Consider the following 20119-nt stretch of genomic DNA (forward strand, 5'->3'; position numbering starts at 1 on the left):
CCTTTGTGCGCACTTCGCTGAATACCACAGTTGCAACGGTGGGCGATACGTCAACTGATCCAAGGTTTTAGACAACAAAACAGTCGAAAAGAGCACGTGGTATAAGTTTTACCATATTTATTTACTCTTGTTATTATAATAATGAAACAATCTCATTCTACGTTTCTATTTTGTCTAATATCATGTATATTATGAAACTCTATGCCATCTATAACTTTATATTTAATATTGCATCGAACAAACTAAAATCAATTAGTGCGGTAATTTATTGTTTTTCTACTTTGTTTTGTCCTTCATTAGGAGCGGGTGTTTTACTCGATACTTTATCTCTCTTTCGCTCTTTTCGTTGGACCATTTTAGCAGCACGTGATCGAAGTAATTCCGGAGGTAGAGGTTGGGTTTCGTCAATACTGGATGTCTCAGAATCAGAGTCGGATTCTTCCTGTTCCCTGTTGTACCAAAAAGATAAAAAAAAATAAGAGAAAACTAAACATTTGATTCAATAATATAATAAAAATGAATCAATAAAAAGAATGTAGAATCGTTCATATACGCAAAGAGTTTTACGTGGGTAACCGATTGGTGTACGTGGGTATCCGATGGGTAAACCTGGACTTAACTCCAACCATTTTGGTGCAGGCTAGCCAGGTATGATCTTTCGCCCTTTTTTCACATAACGTATACAGTAGACTACTGTAGAAGTAGGTAACTATAGAGGATGGTTATACATATTGTGCGAAATCAGAATTTTGGGCACATACACCAATGCGTACGAAGTGACTCTAAGTTTCCTTTTGTTGCGCAAAAGGTATTGAAATGCGCATAAGCAATCCGGCTCTAAGACGTATTCCTGCGTCGTGTTTAGCCAATTACTAGAAAAAAAGACATTTTTATCGGGTAAAAATGCTGCCAAAGTAAAAATCAACGTAAATTAGTGTCAATGTGTTTAACAATATGCCTTTACGAGAATTTACTGCATTGTCATTCCTAAAGCCCATACTCTTGTATCAATAACTACATGCCAAAACAAATTGATGGCGAGGTTTTTCAGCTGCGTAAACCTCCTGGAAATCTTCTATGCAGGTTAATTCAAGAAGTTACAACAACTTCAATGAAACCGTGTAGTCTTTCTCAGTTGATCTTTGAAAAAGACAATTGTGACTGCAATTACTTACACTTGCTCAATGGTTGGAGGTAAGATGTGGACGCTAGCAACACTGACGGGTCGTAAACGGGCCGCTGTAATACTGGCAGCTTGTTTGGCGTTTTGTGCTTGCTGACTTGGGTCACCTTTCCCGGATGCCTCCTGAAATAGAAAGAAAGTGCTTAGCAAGATATACTCAAATGAGATATTTTGTATCCTTTCTTAACGTACAAGTTTGACATTGCAAAGTATAGTGATAAGGATAAAGAAGTCACTTTAGGAAGAGATTATGTAACAAATGTCTTCTTTTCTTTTCCAAACGATCGCAAGGAACGGAAAGCGGAGTTGCAGCTCCAGATGTGGGTGGAAGGCGTTTTTTTGGGGGGGGGGAGAGGGGGTGGGGTGGATGAGGTTGGAGTCGGGTACTTAAGTTAATAAAGAAACGTGTACACATGACAGTTTTAGATAGTATTGATATGGACTGGTGTCGATGGGAAGAGGAGATACTGGGATACATTGGGGGAATTGAAAATCCGGCAATCTTCTGAGAGCTTGCACTAAGTCCTGTGCCTATGTTATCACATCAAATATATAGTGTTATCATACAAAAGACTTAACAATAACATTACTTACTTTCGCTTTTTGATATTTCTTAATTAACAGAAACTCGTTGGCAAGTTGTTCAATAAGGCCAAGGTATGATAGAGCGTTGTCGTTGGTGATGCCATCCGAGCAGCCAAGTTTTTCCAAAATACTGCTATCATCACATCCAATACGTCGACATATGCCGATGACGCTAGACTTGACCAAGTCTAATCTTTTGTTTGTCTTTCTCATGGCATTCTCGTTGGTAGATAGTTCTTTGGTCAGAATACTACACTTACCCTGAAAACAGAATCAATGACGAAACATGTTACAAATTGGAAAAATGAATATTATACCTATACGGCACAGTTATGCGTTCTATAGCATGAATGCGGATATATGAACCTTTCCGTATTCGATCAGTCTAAGTTATATTTTTTTTTCAGTATAGGCTATGTGTATGTATATGTGTATATTATGTTCAAACGAGTATAACGTCGGATCTTCCGTCGGTTATTGGAAACACATTGTTTTATTCAGCCTTTTAAGACCCTATACTTAAAGTTCACGGCACCCCTTCCTCCTGGCCCTCCCATCTTCCCCCCCCCCCCCTTCTCATAAAAACAGGAATTTCAACATCCATCGACATTGAAACAATTGCAAGGTACTGCAATGTAAACGATATTTGGGGAGGGGCGACATTGACATCCGAGGTGCTGACCTATAATTGTTCCTTCAATACTAGATAATGCTGTCCAGTCACTTTCATTCATGTCCCTTCTCTGCTTACGTTTTGTTTTCTCAAAATCGTTCAGCAAAACCACAAAAAAATTAATGTTGTCATTTTCCTTGAAATGAGCGGTTTAACGGCCTACCTCTAGATCTTTCATAATCTTCCTCCTCTGATCACTGACAACCAATCCCTGTTCCTTGAAGACCAGCATATCTTCGCTCAATCCTTTGATGTCTCTCTGAAAACACTCGATGTCATTGTTTAATTCGTTGACATAATTAAACAGAGCGAAGTTAGCGTCCTCCTTTTGAATAAACTTTCGAACCAGGATATCCAAATCGGATTGTTTTTCGATTTCAATGATTCTTCCCATTGCTGCCTCAAACTGTTCCATTTCTTCGGAATAAGATGGTGGATGGGCGATCGCGAGTTCCTCGGCTGGATTGTATAAAAGGAAAAGGCAGTTGGTTATTGAGTTTTCGAAAGGTTACTCAATTGCCTAAAATACCTTCTCAATCCCCCCCCCCCCCCCTTCACCACCTACCGTCGCGTCTCGAACAAATAGCAAATATCTGTGACAAGCAAAAAATGGTTTAATAATAATTTGAAAATTCACTTTCTAAATTATGAACAAATGACACTGATATGATGAAACTAGATATGAAAATGTAATATGATAAAGTAGAGTAATATTTAATCCACATCGTATTGTCGAATAATTAAAGAAAACAAAATGCAACAATGCAATCTACTGTAACCAATTTCTGAATGATTCTTACTGCTAGCAATACAACTGTGGCAATTTACTCAATATTTGTGATGTTATTTCTTTCGTAGGAAATCCCCGAGCAAAATAACCAAGTACCCCTTTTCTTTCTTTTCGCTGCCTCGATTGCCTTCTGTTCTGTTCTCTCTTGAGCTTTGACATTCATAAATTCCTTCAAATTTTGCTCGTGGTCGATGATTCGCTTCAGCTCTTTCACTTCCAGATTGTAATTGGTTTGGTCCTTCTCACTCCTGTCTCTCAGAGCGGTCATCTTCGAGTGGGCTTCATCCCTAAGGTTTGTTTGCAAAACGACAAGAAATAAAAAAAAAATTGTATAAATTGTAAAAGTAAAACAATTATCAATAGAAGACAACCAATGAGCAACTCCCTGAAAACTATGTCATAGAAACAAAATAAGAAACATGTAACCATGCGCATAACGAAGGATTCTGAGTGAATGGGCCATCAACATTATGAGGAGGGGAACCAAAACTTTAAGGAGGGGAACAATACACTCTGAGATTTTTGTACATATAATGATGATTCAGATGTGGGGGGGGGGAGGGTGTGTAAGTCTGCACGGGGCGGGGGAGGGGCACGGGGATTTAATTGGCATCATGTTGTTGATAGTGACTAACCTTGAGTCGTATGCAAAAGTTGACTCTTCAATAACATCGCACATTTCTCTCTTGACCTCATCCTGTTCTTTTGTCAGCTTTCGATAGAGGCAGTCGTATAGCGCCCTCTCTCGTCGAAGGTGTTCAATCTGATCCCTGAGTTCTGCGTTTGTGGTCAATGTTGTATTGAAGATAACAGTAGCCTGTTTAATAGAAAAGGTCACAGTTCAGTTTGACATATATACTAGGATACTTCACATACACTGACACATGTCTATGAACTTAACCAAAGGTCGTGGTGAACAGGGTTGCTGAGTACGGGGGAGGGGTTCACTGGGAATGACCGGCCTCTTCATTCAAAGTGAAGCCAATATTTGGACATATATTTATAGGTCCATGTTGACATGTACATGAACTTTATTGGATGTACCCTACACATTTGAGGCACTGTGCTACCCATCAACACCTACAAACTCAATAGCAAATACCGCACTGACACCTTGGGTAAGTTAACCCTTCCCCTGAGAAAACTTAATGACAGGCTTGTAAAACATAGGTTAGTACTGTGCTTAACAAACCCTCGTTCTGTTTGCGTCACTTTACAAATGGGCCTATGCAGAGGGAAATGAAACGAGATAAAGAAAAAAAGGCCTTTTATAGAAATCAAGACACATGTCACAACAATTTAATAACAATTAAACTTTACAGGTATCCTTAGTTCAGATTGAATTAATTTTTGTTTGCAGTTTTACTGTTGCAATCAGTGGACTAGTTCATTCGTCGATATGTAGCCCTACCTTACCATATTAGTCTGTTAGGACTTTTACCTTATGAAGTCTGTTTTCCATGACTCGGTTGTGTTTCTGCGTTGACTTGTGTCTGATGGTATCGATCTGACATCCTCCGAGGTCTCGGTATCTGGCTTGAATCTCTTCTTCCATCCCAACAACCTTTAAGGAAAATAGAGAAAACTACCGTAAAGTACTAATTACTACTAAAACAGTACTAAAACAGTACTAAAACAGTACTAAAGCAGTATAGAGTTTCAATACTACTCTCACAGAGAAGGACGAACACGTGGTATAGCCCTTACAGCGCAACCATGACAAATAGTGAAATAATACCAACCACATTTACCCTTGAATTACTATGCAAAATGTTAGTCTCAAATGCTAGGTATGATTAAACCTATACTTTATACTTATATTTTAGGAACGTTCCACAATATACTTCATTATGCATGCTAATATAGGTTATAGCAACTGTTTAGCTTCAACGTTTATTTAAATGTTACAGTACTCGTATCAGCAAGGACTACCCCCCACCCCCCTTCCCTCCTCCCATGACCCCATCCAGCTGTAGGCAAGACTATAGGCCAAGTGTTTAGAAAATGTTTCTCTCTTGATGGGGTAACTCTGAGCGGAGGAAGAATGGAAGGGAAAGTATACGAAGCGCATCAAAGGGAGGGGTAAAGCAGATGGATTGAAAGGTACAAGGCCACCCCCCCACGCCCCCTTCCTGCCATATCAAACAAACATATATTTAGTTACCCTTCGGTTCAGATCATCAATCTTCTTTCTTTCCTCGTCGATCAATTCGTTCATTTCTTTACTTTCCACGACAAATTTCCTCAACAATAAAGATCTCTGTTTGTCATGTTTATCGTTGCTATGGCTACGAGCGAGATTTAAATCGATGTCTACTTCTGCATTGTCCTTCTCCAGTATGTCAATATGAGATCTGAATTATAGTAAAAGTTAAATATTTTACAAGATTTGCAAATCATTGCATCAGACGAGGAAAATACAAGCAAGGGCGGCGGAAGCACTTTTAATCTGGGGGGGGGGCACCGACATCAAAGGGCACTTTGAAGAAATTCGATTGGACTGATGCAGCCTTATATTTAGTACCCTTTATAACTCTTATTGTATTAACTTATTTGCGTATACACATCACTCCATCAACGTCCCGCCCCCACCCCCCCCCCCCCCCAAGGAAAATATGCATACTAGCACTGCAATATCCAATGTGCAAATTGGGAAACAAGGAACAAGTTTTTTTTTTAGACAAAATGAGGTGAAATCATGCTAGTTGCTAATGTAGGAATCTTCCGAATTAGAGTTTATTTCTTGTTAATATCTTAACAAATTATTTTCATTCGAAATAGTTTTGAGTTTGACCCACAGAAATTCATTAAAAGTCAGGGGCGTAGCCAGGATTTGCAAAGTTGTATGCACGACTATCTGAGCGGAGCGCCACCATCGGTTGGCGCGGAGCGTACAAGAAAATTTTTGGTTTTACAAACCCCTCAGATGGCCGGAAACGGCCCTTCCCGAGTGTTCATTCTGGTTCCCTGGCCTCTTGCTAACTTGAGACACCTCAATTTTTATGTAGAAAAAGGGCACATTTTTAACCTGAGGAAAAGTGGGGGGGCACGTGCCCCCTGTGCCCCCCCCGGTTCCGCCGCCCTTGAATACAAGTATAGATGAAGCTAAAATAATATCATTTGTTTTTAACTTTACAACTTAAAGGACCTTCAAGCAGCTTCTCATATCTATTGCATTAATTATAGTGGTGGGAATGGAGGGAGGGAGGCAAGTAAAACTCAGGATAGATATCAAAATTAGTCCACGAAATAGCGATGCAGAAGGAAAAATCGGTAAAACGTAATACATCTATATCCACATGGATCGTTTTTTATTATCAAAGTATATGTTCTGGTTATATTATCGCACACTTTTTAATTAACAAAAATTCAAAAAGTGGAAGGCGGACCACCATGCAGGATCCGGCTCGAATGAATATCTGCAAAATTTTAGTAACATATTCATAAGAATACATGAAGTATGATTTTCTTTTTCAAACAAGGCAAATCGAATTAAGGGATATAATTTTAAATGATACCGTTGCTTTCTCATGATGTTCCTTGACTCCTCGAGGTATGCTTTGCGATGGCATTCCAGTATGCGGTACTGTCGGTGTAATTTAGCGAGTTCACTCTCCGCTTGAGCATAGTCGACATCTGCATCACTACAGGCTGACTCTGATCGTTTTCTTGCTCCGTACTTCATCTTGGGTTTCACTATCGAACTAATATTTAGGTAAATACAGAGAGAAAATTATCAAATTTAATTTAATGTAATTTTCGGCCACTTATAACGCGCCATATCTGTCAACTTGACACTCCCGGCTCAGGTTAACAGTCTTGTTCAAGGCCAAGGCCCTCTCATACGACTTTTACAACTTAACCTTGGTCATTGGTAACTTGTCACACCTACACACCAAAGAGTGCACAATTCAATCGAATCACTCCTGGGGCACCACAGTGCATCACAACCACGTGTCCCCCGGGCACCTCCAATAGGGTGCAGCCACAAACCGGCGCACGCAACTATATTTACAAGTTACTTCGCAAGTCCCCATTTATACACCTGGGTGAAGAGAGGCAATGGGGATAAATTGCCTTGCCCAAGGACACGACGCAATGAATTTGCCAGAACTCGAACCTGTAGTCCTTTGATCACAAGTCCACTGCATAACCAAGTTGACCACAACGCCCTCCCACATACCATTCATTCATAGCATTCATGTGATCACATATATGGAAGGTACACGGGTAAGATACATCGCGCCAGAATTAAAGGTAGTCAATATAGGCCCCAAATTATATAGCACGCATAATTGCTAGAAGTTTTCAAAAATTACTTCCCTGGAGTTCTTTCTCTCCAAATTGTTCTCAGACATTTTTTAGGAATACACAAAATGACTGAATGTCCCAGAGAGGAAACTTTTCTCGAAGGTGGTAATAAAAACAGTTTAAGTATTTTGACCAAAGGTGACCATATTTGAACATCTAGCATACTTGGGGCCAATACAGGATACCTATAATAGGCCAGTATAAAGGTTTAAATATAATGCAAACGATAATATACAGTCTGCATCTTAATATATGCAAAACAGATAACGTGGGTTAGTCTTCAATGAAAGCGCTTCTATAGTCCTATGTGTTGAAATGTAACGTATATTCTAAATGGGTTGTAGCAAAAACAAAAAAAATTTTACTGCTGGAATCATGTATTTGTGTGACGGGAGAGGGTATATGTTATTAGTAATCTACTATATACATTAGTATGCAAACACAAAGCGAATTGTATAGAGATATACTTACTGATCTTCAACACGTGCGATTACTTAGAAAGGAGCCCAGCGTGTGTAATGTTTACAACATACATGACAATACACTGTTATAGCTGTTACAATATCGACAAACAATGATCATTACCTCATAGTACTGTAATGCGCACATATTGACCAATCATAGCACCAGAGTTGGGCGCCTTGATTTACACATGCGTAAACTTGCGTTCGCGCATTTAAGCTGCGAACCCGTGTTATCATTCTATAAATGTGCGTTGCTAGGATGGTAACCACAACGGTAACGTAGTAGTAGTAAGTTGAGTCTCGTCTATTCGACATGCTCAGTGATTAACCTCCGCCACGTTTTACGATCTTGCGCAAGGTTTATTGCTTCCTCGAAACTGTTAATATTAATGTCCTTGAATTGCGACTTTATTTTTCCAAGCAAGGTAGTCACGGGCCTTCCAATTGGTTTAGCACAGTGGCGGCGGAACCGGGGGGGCTTGGGGGGGCTCAGCCCCCCAATGAAAAATTCGAGGGGGCAAATGCATGATAAGCCCCCCCAATATTTACCAAGGCTCCGAAACGTGCATCTGCCCATTTTTCAATGCATACTTGTCGATCTGTCCGATGCACACGTAAACTATATAGGTGTAATAATTTTAGTAAATGCTGGGGGACCCTCGGCCCGTCCCCTGGCTATAGACCACATTGTCACTCCAACCGCGTCTTCTTGTAATAAGCTAAACGCTACACTCATCAAAATTTGCGTTCACACTATGAGTACACGCAAGGCGTGGAACATGGCTTTATGTTTAAACGCAATCAATTATTAAACGAACAAAAACACAATATTAGCATTTCACCTATACTGTATAGGGTACATGCATTCATGACATGATGGCAGTGCTAGGTCATAGAAATTTGTTGGCAACTGCACTTGGTTTTGGAATTACCCATTTGTTGACATTAAGAAATGCTTTCTGTTTTTTCTTATGACATTTATTTAATTCAGGGGCGTCGGAGCCGGTACGGGCAGGTCCGGTGAACGCCGGACCAATATTCATGACGCCAAAAAAAAAAAAAAAGTAGGACTAAAAATTGGAAAAAAAAATCTCGGAGGTAAATGTTTCAATAATTTTCAATAATGATGACGGCAAGTAGGCTAAGTGTGACTACTCTGGCATGACAGGGGTCTTGTTTTCAAGCTCGGGAAGTGCCATTTCCTGCAATCTGTCAGGCATATTTTCAAAATTTTCTCCATTACGCTACGCGCCAACCATGGTGGCGCGTAGCGTTGTTTGACCTACCAAACTTCCCTCCGATAATTATGATAGTTGGCCACACTCTGAGCCGCCGTACCAATCAAAAATAGCTTCCGACGCCCTTGTCATTATTGCATTTAATTGCAAGTAGTAATTTACTACACTCAAAAACGTCTTTGCCAGTACACGTTGAGTAATAGCTACTCTCTTAAAACACCATCGAATATACAAATTACAATGTTTTTACAGATTTTTACGTGCAATCTGAGAAATTGCAGGCTTGAGACCCATGTTTTAGGGCTAGGTATTCGCAGCATAAAACACTCGGGAAGTGCCGTTTCCGGCCATCTGGGGGGTTTGAAAAACCCCAAATTTTCTTGTACGCTCCGCGCCAACCGATGGTGGCGCTCCGCTTAGATAGTCTCCACATATTAGCCCCCCCAATAATTTTTCCGTTCCGCCGCGCCTGCTTTAAAGGTCTGGTGTATCATGAAAAAGTTTCTTGAGATTACGTAATCGACCTGCCTTGGTCGTAAAATGACCTCTTTTTACAAATAAGTCTGCAACGCTTGTCACATATTTTGTCTTGTAATTTGGGGTTTTTCAAACCCCCCAGATGGCCGGAAACGGCACTTCCCGAGTGTTTTATGCTGCGAATACCTAGCCCTAAAACATGGGTCTCAAGCCTGCAATTTCTCAGATTGCACGTAAAAATCTGTAAAAACATTGTAATTTGTATATTCGATGGTGTTTTAAGAGAGTAGCTATTACTCAACGTGTACTGGCAAAGACGTTTTTGAGTGTAGTAAATTACTACTTGCAATTAAATGCAATAATGACAAGGGCGTCGGAAGCTATTTTTGATTGGTACGGCGGCTCAGAGTGTGGCCAACTATCATAATTATCGGAGGGAAGTTTGGTAGGTCAAACAACGCTACGCGCCACCATGGTTGGCGCGTAGCGTAATGGAGAAAATTTTGAAAATATGCCTGACAGATTGCAGGAAATGGCACTTCCCGAGCTTGAAAACAAGACCCCTGTCATGCCAGAGTAGTCACACTTAGCCTACTTGCCGTCATCATTATTGAAAATTATTGAAACATTTACCTCCGAGATTTTTTTTTCCAATTTTTAGTCCTACTTTTTTTTTTTTTTTGGCGTCATGAATATTGGTCCGGCGTTCACCGGACCTGCCCGTACCGGCTCCGACGCCCCTGAATTAAATAAATGTCATAAGAAAAAACAGAAAGCATTTCTTAATGTCAACAAATGGGTAATTCCAAAACCAAGTGCAGTTGCCAACAAATTTCTATGACCTAGCACTGCCATCATGTCATGAATGCATGTACCCTATACAGTATAGGTGAAATGCTAATATTGTGTTTTTGTTCGTTTAATAATTGATTGCGTTTAAACATAAAGCCATGTTCCACGCCTTGCGTGTACTCATAGTGTGAACGCAAATTTTGATGAGTGTAGCGTTTAGCTTATTACAAGAAGACGCGGTTGGAGTGACAATGTGGTCTATAGCCAGGGGACGGGCCGAGGGTCCCCCAGCATTTACTAAAATTATTACACCTATATAGTTTACGTGTGCATCGGACAGATCGACAAGTATGCATTGAAAAATGGGCAGATGCACGTTTCGGAGCCTTGGTAAATATTGGGGGGGCTTATCATGCATTTGCCCCCTCGAATTTTTCATTGGGGGGCTGAGCCCCCCCAAGCCCCCCGGTTCCGCCGCCACTGCTTTAAAGTTGTCCACAATGGCTTGCCATAGCGCATGGTTGCACGGCGACTGAAGTCACATGGTGTACACAATATAGCCGCTGAAGCGCTAAGCTTTCCTATTCTGTTTCATTTATGCGCGATCGATTTTACGTGCAAAAGCACTGTAGATAATACCAAAGACAATGAATACACCTTCGGAAGGTAAATAATCTTTGATAATACCTGATTTGTGTAATGGATAATGGTTTCACTTGCAATAACTTTTTTTCATTTTTTTCAATCAAATGTTGTACTAGCAGTAACACAGACGATAGGCCTAACAACAAGGTTCAGTAATATTAATCGAAAACAATTGATTAATCATGCGCGATCAGCCCTACAACAAGTCTGCCAGATCATTCATAGACTAACCCCTTAGGCTTTAGTCCTTACTGTTAATGTTAAGTTGAATGTAACTTTCTATGGTCTGAGCTAGGCTCGGACCTACTGTACTGTAGGCTAGTGGAGGACTCTCATTTGTTAGCCTAACAAGTAACAGACTTAGTAACTTAGACCAGAACATACTCGCAAGTAAACGTAGGCCTTGGTACAGTATCACAGGTCACATTGTATGTCTTTGCTAGAATTAAGCCCAATAACAATATTACTAGGCCTATACTGCCAGATTAGTGTTAGTCTGCCCAATCTGCGAAACAAGATTTCATTATCAACTGCAATACGTATGACTAGCTTATGTATGAATTTCATTCTTATTTGGTCCCTAGCTACATACATGATCAACATTTTAATATTTGTCAGTTCGTTAATTGCAAGTTAATAAGAATCTGACTGGTCTGGGGCCCCATTTGAGAATGCATGGGAAGGTATTCTTTTCCCCAGGGTGGTAATAGAGCTGACCCCAGATGCAACCATATCTGAGAACGGGTGGTGGAGCAACATCGAAGGAAAGAACATTATGAACGCCCCCCAAAAGGTCAAAATATTTGTTCCTAAAATCAATTAGCTATTTATGGCCTTAAGACAGGTGCCAGATCTTGGGTAGTGTGAGCCCTGAGCATTCACACTACAAATCTAGATTCCCCTTGGCAGGGTTGGATATTTCCAAGAAGTATTCATATTTCCCAGCCGGGTGGGAAATATTCTGGAATACTATTTTGATTCTTACAACACCGGCGAATTCATGCGAATTCAAAGTTAATAAAGCAACTGCGCATGTCGTAGGGGTAACCCTAACTCTAACCCTCAATCCAACCCTAAACCTAACCCTAACGGGAAATTATTGTTTCTCCTGGTCGTAAAAATAGTACTCCTAGTCGTAAAAATAGCAACTGCGCATGCGCAAAAGGGAATTATTGTTACGACTAGTCGTAAGAATAGCCACTTTGTACTATTTTGGACATTACAGTTACTAACTTACTACTGTACCAGGTAATATTGGTGAACACAAAATCATGTGAAAAACAACTAGTGAGGAATTACAGTGATTTGCATGAAATAGTGACTGATGAGGTTCATCTAATTATTCATCTTATTATAATAAAAGTTCCTACCAGCCTGCTCTGCTCTGCACCTGAGCAAGATCTCCAACTTTGGGACAATACAAACTAAACTACAGAACATGGTCTGCAAAAAGCTACAAAAGTGGTAATGTGCTGCAGAATTTTGAGAGGAGCAATGGACATTGTCTGGTACTAAACTTGCCTCTAGTACTTTTTTTAGTACTGCAACATATCTTTCCAGACTGTGAACAATCCATGTTCCATGTTGCATAATCTACAGCATTGACTAGGGTAATTCTAGTTTTGTACAAACAAGTTGGAGGGAAGATTGTCAAATTTTAATCGAAACATGTCATGCTCAGTATTTTTTTTAACTGGATTATACATAAGACCTACAAGCTATATTACCTCTCTTTTTTGTGGTGTCATTTGCTGGGTTCTGTGGTTATATAAGTTGCTGACATCATTATAACACTTTTTGAATGAATAAACAAGTTGACAAAATTTAAGCTTTGCAGTTGTTGAATATTTCCCAGTGTTTCCCATTTAAGGATAATATTTCTGAACAAGAAATACCGTGCGGTATTTTCACGCAACGGTATTTGCAGGGTCAGGATGTGTATTCAACCAATCAAGCAACCTACGTGAAGCTTTTCTATCTTCTCATCAGTATAATAATCAATCATGTAAGCTAAGATGATGACGACTACTCAAGATTCCAGTATTCAGTGTGAGAGATCTGCCTCTGACCTGAGCCACACCTCGTCATCTCAGCAAAATCAGTCCACCGAGAGAAATCTGACGAGGAGACGAAAATTAAAGGTGATTGATTACTCCTTTTTAGATTTTATAAGGGAATCTAATAAAATCAATAACCTGGCAAACTGGGGAGAAGAATTGACCATACATTTTCTGACCAATATAATTTTGCAAGTGCAAAGAAGTACTTCAAAACTGCATTCCACTCGAACTAGTTGGGTGCTTTGGCGAACATGTTTTATAGGTAATCCTAGATTTCATAAGGTAGGACTAAATTCATGTCTGTTATAGCTGACTATTGCAATTGCAATTTGTGGATTGGTCTTAGAGTATCCTCCCAATTCAAACAAATTAAAATTGTAGACATCAATGGTGCATTCTGAGGAATCTTTAGACCACATACTTTTGTGTGAGGTTGAATATAAGGGTGTACACCTCCCGTTCACCCTCCCCTCCAATCCACCCCTGGGATATGCACCTGACCTAATGTAACCTGGAGAGAAGAATTGACCATACAATTTGTGACCAATGTTACTATTTTATGTTTAGTTAAATTGCAAGTGCAGAAGAAATACTCTCAACTTAAAACTGTATTCCACTCAAACTAGTTGAGCATAGCATGGTGCCTTATTTTACATGAATTAAGTTACATTCTCTGCAAAACATTTGTCTTTGGTAAAGATCATAGGCCTATTGCTTTGGGAGGTGTATTTTTTTCTTCTTGCACAAAGGCTTAAAATACTACTAATTCTATTATCTTTCAATTACTACCATCCTGCAGCTTTCCTTTTTCTCGTTTGAGTAATTCTAATTATTTCCTTGCTTTCTTCAGCCATCTCACATCTCTACCAGTCAAGACTATCAGCGGCCTACGTCTTCCAAAAGTACTCCATCACGTAGAGTCCACAAGAAATTTCCGAGTTAGTGCTACGACTGCTTTCAAGTTGGATATTAAAATAAAAAAAGACAGTATTTTTTTGAGATATCAAATGGACAACTTTTAAGCATTTGAAGCATTAGAACACTGGAAGCAACTAGAAAGGGAAATAAACACAAACCTTTATAGGTGAGTTTCTAAACTTGATTCAACAGTTTTTTTCTTGGGTTTGTCTTTCTACTTTAAATTAGAAAGGGAGAAGCATGTACACGTTGTTTCTTGTATGACAAGATATATACTTTATATGTTTCCGTCTCATACACGTGCAGAGAAAGACGTGAATCTTCGATCATTGGTGGAAATTGATAAATTGATGCATATATGTTAGTGGTATATGGTAATGAAAGGAAACCAAATGTCACTTGACATTCCTTTAATCGCAAATTTGCAGAACACCCGTCAAGAAACAATTGTTAAACATTTGATATTCTAATTCTCTTTTCATTTATAAACAAACAGGAATGAAAGTCATCGACAAACCGCCATTTAAGGAGCTGGAGGCAATGAAAGCAAACAATAAGGCTTTAGGGGTGGAGTGTGAGATCTTGAGTCCGGAGGTGGTCCAAGACAGATATCCAGGCCTCGTGAAGATACCCAGAAATCATAAAGCACTTTTGGAGACAAATGCTGGATTTCTAAGAGCTGACAAAGCTCTGGAATGTCTAAGGGTATACTGAAACTCATTTACATATTAATTGTTCTTTACCGAATAATTTAGGGATTGCATCTGCAAGTTGGCAGCAACTCAGAATTTTGTTATCATAAAAAATGATTGGCAATTGCAATGTATTTGTTTACAAGAATTGCTATATATATATTGGTTTGTGCTGGTGCCGATCCCCACGTTAAATAATCACAGGAAACGATGTAATCTACTTTTTTTTGGGGGGGTTACTATTTTGAAACAGTGTAATTTATTCTACAACTTCCCCACACAATATGCGATATTCCAGTAATACCATAAATACAAGTAACAAACAATAATAATGAATATATCGCACTATATACTTCTTCTTTACCTTTTTATTGAGATTTTGACCATTTTGAATAGCATTTCCTATGCAATACCACATGAATGCAAAACCACATGAATTATGCAATAAGTACACATTACGTAACGGTACAAGAAACAATTAACGGTTGATATGATATATATGTTAGAGGGCTTTCATCTCCGAGAATTGTTTAAAATTTTTCATAACATAATGTCACTGGTTGAGATTGAATGATATAAACTCTATGCCATTCTGGTTTTCATCTTGTTATAATAACATTTAAGTGCTTCGATTTAAATAACTGTTAGCCTCTGGCTGATTGCACTGTGCTATTGTTATCAACAAAGCATATAAATTATGTGCTACCCTCTATATAGATGCAGATCAAGAAGTTTGGTGGACAAATAAATGACTCGGAGAAGGTAGAAAATATCTTGCCTGGATCAGTTGTAACTGTAACAACTGAGAAGGGAACTTACAAGACCAAATCTCTAATCATTACTCCTGGTCCATGGATATGTAAACTCATGAAACCACTGGGTTTGAATCTTCCCATACGGGTAATTAAATCTGTATTCAGTTTGTAACTTGCGCTATCTGTAATATGTACATAAAACAAATGCATGTATAGTTACTTGATGATGGGATATATACTTACCAGTATGATCATAGACAAAGTCATAATTGGCCATTTGTTTACTTTTCCATATCTCGTAACTTATACTGATCACTGCTGTTACTGTGATTACTACAATGGAGTTATGTGCTTCTTTTCACAAGGTTGGTTCTTTTCAAAGTTTGAACAAATAGTAAATTCAAGATCAAAACAACAATTTTGACAAGCTAAATAACTTTTGGGGTCCAAAGATATCATTGAAACACAATTCAGAGAGATCATTGACAAAAAGCAATATTCTTTCCAAGTCAAAACATGGAACACGTTAATGTGTGCACAGAGGTGTAGCAATGGGGATGTTCAGACGGTTCATTGAATCAGGGGTCCAAACGTCCAGGGGTCCACAAGTCCAGGGGTCCACACGTCCAGGGGTCCCAATGGTTTAATTTCAACATTTGGACTCATCGGATCCACTTCTGCCAGTCTGGTGAGATAGCCAGACAGAAATTTGTAGCTTTTATATTAATAGCTTTGTGACAACTTCATGCTGTTTAGATTCAATAAGGATGAAGGTCCCCAGCTTTCACTTGTGAACCGGGGTCCTTGAAACCCTATAGTTAAGCAAATGTGTCTCTGCATGTGTCTCGTACATGTTACAAAAGTAGTGGTGAATGGTTGCTTGTTGTCAAACTGAACCACTTTTCGCATTATTCTTATTTTGATAAGGGTCAAGCATGCACATTCTAGTTTGTTTTATTTGTTTGCTTCCTTAACATTTGACGTTTTGACGAAAAAAGCTCTGAAAACTTCTTAAATTATTGAAATTCCATTCGCATAATGTTCCCAAGAATATTAACATGAACTTTCGAAAGGAGCTATTTATATGTAAAAGATTACATATAATTGTATTACTTAGTTTAACATTGAAATATCCAAAGGTTTTCATGTATTTTTCTTTCTTTCGCTTCGGAATGTGTTCAGGTTGTAAAAATCACTCTGTGTTATTGGACAGAGAAAATACCAGGCCAGTATAAGAAATATCCAACTTTCCGTGATTTCGGCATTGATAAACCAGATGTTTTACAGAACCAGTTTATGTTTTCGGATTCCCGAGTATAGAATATAACGGACTGAGAAAGGTAAGGAATTTTGCAAAATGCTAAAGTGAGAAAATAATGTCAGAACAAGAAAGGAGAAGGGGAATTGTCACATATGTCAAATAACTTTCCCGGGCCTTTTAATATACACACTTAAATAAGCCACAAACCATCATGTTTAGCGTATGGGCTATATGGCAGAATATTTATGATGAGCAGCTCTCACAAATAGCTAAGAAAAATGTTGCTCCGTTTGGGAGATACCCATATATGGTTTTAAAAGTCATGTCTGTAAGCGGCCATTTTTTTCTTGGTAAATATGTGTTGTCATAATGCCGCGAAGATCTGAATTTTTTAATTCTCTTTATTTTTATGTTTTCGAGGGTATAGAAGAAGAATGCTTACAGTGTTGACGCTGAAACAAAATCAAGAACAATTTAAATAAATAAAATGAAGTACAGGTTGCTCGATGACGTCATGTTTAGACTTGATCAAGTCGTCGGCCTTGTGTGCAGGAAAATTAAACCTGTGATATCTTCCAAAGGGAATAAGATATTTCTTACATGCTTGGGAAAGTTATGAATGGGACAGTTATCTCTTTTACATAGAGCAATAACGATGATCATGAGGTTTTGTACCCTTTTAATTACCAAAAGTATTGCTGTTTCTAAATTCTGATAGAAGTTTGCACGGAAAGACTACACCTTTTTTGGATGACCGTATGACAAGCCGTCAACTATCCGCACATCAGACCATTAGACTAACTTCAGCTAAATTTCATCACTGGATTCCAAGCTTATTTAGTCACCAGTATATATTGTTCCATACGCTGCGTGTTTGTTTTATTTTGCATTGTGAAGAAATATGCTTTAAAATTGACTCAAAAATAAATAAATGGAATGATTTGCCTGTGAATCGGCTGTATAACTTTTTAATAAGTGTCAGTATAGTCTTTAGAATGTTTTAGAAGGTTACTATATAACAATTGCAACAGGATGTGAGATTTTTGTGCTCAGTTTTATTTGGGTTCCTTGATGGAAAATTTACGTCCATACAGCTCCATCTTTTCCTACCAAAATAAGCTATGTGCTGCACTTAAGAAAGATCGTCGCAGTTTGAAACATCTGCAGTACTTTTATACAAACTCATTATTTATACACTTACCTATACAGATGAGGGGGGGGGGTGGCTTTGTACGTTAATTTGTATATTTTTCCCTATTTTGTATACTTTGTTCTCTACTCAATTTTATGCAGATCAGTGTTCACCATGGTACGGGGGTCGATCCAGATCAAAGAGACAGCTTCATCGCAGATGAGACTAAAGATGTTCAATTTTTGTTGAATTACATGAAGAGACGATTCCCCGAATGCGGATGTTATCCAGACCCTGCTATCATTGAGAAGTGTATGTATTCTGTGAGTACTTCATGTTTCACTGCCTATACACCGTGGGAGCAAAATTATACAAAAAGGAAGGAAATATCGCATACCATATCGATATATAGATGTATCAATATATCGAAAACAGTTGTATTTGTGTACTTTAACACGAAGCAAATATATATGATACGTTACCCGTGCAACCTGTCCATTCATTCTACCTATACACCAGTGGCGTAGGAAGGTACTTTTGAGTGGGGGGGGGGGGCTGAAGATCGATGGTCGGCCTGGGGGAGGGGTCTAAGGGGAGGGGGACACCCCCTCCCTTTGGAATTTTTTGCATTTCCAGGTGGCCTCAGATGCAATTTGGTGCAATATAGCACACTTCAACACCCACTCCGTTTTGTAAACTTAATTTTGTATTTTCACCTGGCCTTAGATGCAATTTGGTGCTCCAAATGAGATTTTTTTTTCTCATTTGGAAATGAAAAAGGGGTTTTCTGACTTTTCGAAGCGGGGGGGGGGGGCGGAATGATACTTCCGCCCCTCTACATTTTTCACTGGGGGGCTGGCGCCCCCCCCAGCCCCCCGGTTCCTACGCCCTTGCTATACACAGCTCAAAAGTGTCTGTTTATGAAACTAATATAGAGAGGAGATGTTGGCGAATCTTCTAACTTTACTAACTTTTTATACAATTTCCTTAATCTTGTAGTCAGGAACATTTGATTTGGTGTTTGATTCAAAGTCTGTTCTCCTTGTTAACACAATGCAAAACGTTTGAAAATGCTTTTTGTTTTGCTTGCAGCTATATATAAGCTAGATATATGTTTTATATGCACAGTCACGGTACATGACAGAATTTCAATCGCAATTGGTCACGATAATAACTTCATCATGTTTACATATTTTAGAACAGCTCGCAGAAAGTTATGCTTCATATGAATTTTTGTTTTTATAATATCTAGTAAACACGAAGGTCGGGTGAATAACGTTAGATATGAAGAGCAAAATAATTTTGACATTATATAATTACATATAATTTTAGTACAGGGATTACGTTATCTTAATTAAATCATCTAATATATTAGAGAGAAAGAGGAAAAACCTCAAGTTTTATTGTGTCATTCTAGTCTAGTTCACAATTGTTAACAGGCGCGTAGCCAAGTGGGGGGGGGGGCGAAGGGGGCAGCCGCCGCCCCCCTTCAGCATTTTTTTAATGTTTTTATGATATCGCTAGTATTTTCAAAGAGAAAATGCTAAGATGCAACTTACAAGGCCTGGGAAGTGCCTTTTCCAGCGATCTGGGAGGCATTTTCAGCCAAAATTTTCTTGTATGCTTCGCGCCAAAATGGTGGCGCTACACTTATATAGTTTGCAATGCCGAATCTACAGTTTCGCCCTCCCTGGCTACGCGCCTGATTGTTAATAAACTATGTACGTACCAATCCCACTATGGCGTACTTAAGGACAATCAAATGACGAATATGTCATGTTTGTCTTTCTTGAATCAAGAGATAAACATAGATAAAATCATCATTTTGCTGTGTCATTCTATATAGTAGCTATAGAGTTAACAATTGCTAGCGAAGCGGCTTATTCAATGTGCGTTTTTGGTTCCTTGCTTTAGCAAAAGGAACCTATGTAGTCAAGTTGGCGTGTGTGTGTGCGTGTGTGTGTATGTGTGAGCATCTGTGACACTTGCTTGGGTACACTGTAACTCAACAAGGGAAAGTTGGATTTAACTCAAACTTGATGTATAGATCCGCCATAGTGAGAAGGTGTGCACTATTGTTTTTGGTGCCTGTGAAGGTCACCAAAGGTCAGTTAGAGGCCAAAAACCCAAAATATTAAAACTG

The 20119-nt window shown here is 38.9% G+C and overlaps 3 protein-coding genes across 3 annotated transcripts in view; 2 read left to right on the plus strand and 1 right to left on the minus strand.

Annotated features, from left to right (window-relative positions):
• Positions 1-119: 119 nt before the first annotated feature.
• On the minus strand, positions 120-8117 carry LOC139981207 (coiled-coil domain-containing protein 63-like). Its single transcript, XM_071993416.1, has 10 exons — positions 8014-8117; positions 6750-6935; positions 5396-5585; positions 4673-4795; positions 3867-4048; positions 3328-3518; positions 2605-2900; positions 1778-2029; positions 1176-1306; positions 120-449 (listed from the first exon to the last, which is right to left on the minus strand). Exons 2-10 carry the CDS (start codon positions 6914-6916, stop codon positions 266-268), a joined length of 1716 nt encoding a protein of 571 aa, XP_071849517.1. The 5' UTR covers positions 6917-6935; positions 8014-8117; the 3' UTR covers positions 120-265.
• Positions 8118-11064: 2947 nt separating this feature from the next.
• LOC139981213 (uncharacterized) overlaps positions 11065-20119 on the plus strand; it is a 52530-nt gene continuing 43475 nt past the window's right edge. The window contains exons 1-3 of the mRNA XM_071993431.1: positions 11065-11179; positions 13148-13299; positions 14069-14156. Coding sequence (XP_071849532.1) covers positions 13174-13299; positions 14069-14156 — 214 coding nt within the window. The 5' untranslated portion in view covers positions 11065-11179; positions 13148-13173. The remainder of the gene's footprint in view (positions 11180-13147; positions 13300-14068; positions 14157-20119) is intronic.
• Positions 14624-16918, plus strand: LOC139981216 (peroxisomal sarcosine oxidase-like). The gene is made up of 3 exons (XM_071993434.1): positions 14624-14841; positions 15546-15728; positions 16766-16918. The coding sequence occupies exons 1-3, from the start codon at positions 14635-14637 to the stop codon at positions 16901-16903; spliced, it is 528 nt and encodes a 175-aa protein (XP_071849535.1). The 5' UTR covers positions 14624-14634; the 3' UTR covers positions 16904-16918.

This window comes from Apostichopus japonicus, chromosome 15 (assembly GCF_037975245.1).
Source record: "Apostichopus japonicus isolate 1M-3 chromosome 15, ASM3797524v1, whole genome shotgun sequence".
Classification (NCBI taxonomy): Eukaryota; Metazoa; Echinodermata; class Holothuroidea; order Aspidochirotida; family Stichopodidae; genus Apostichopus; species Apostichopus japonicus.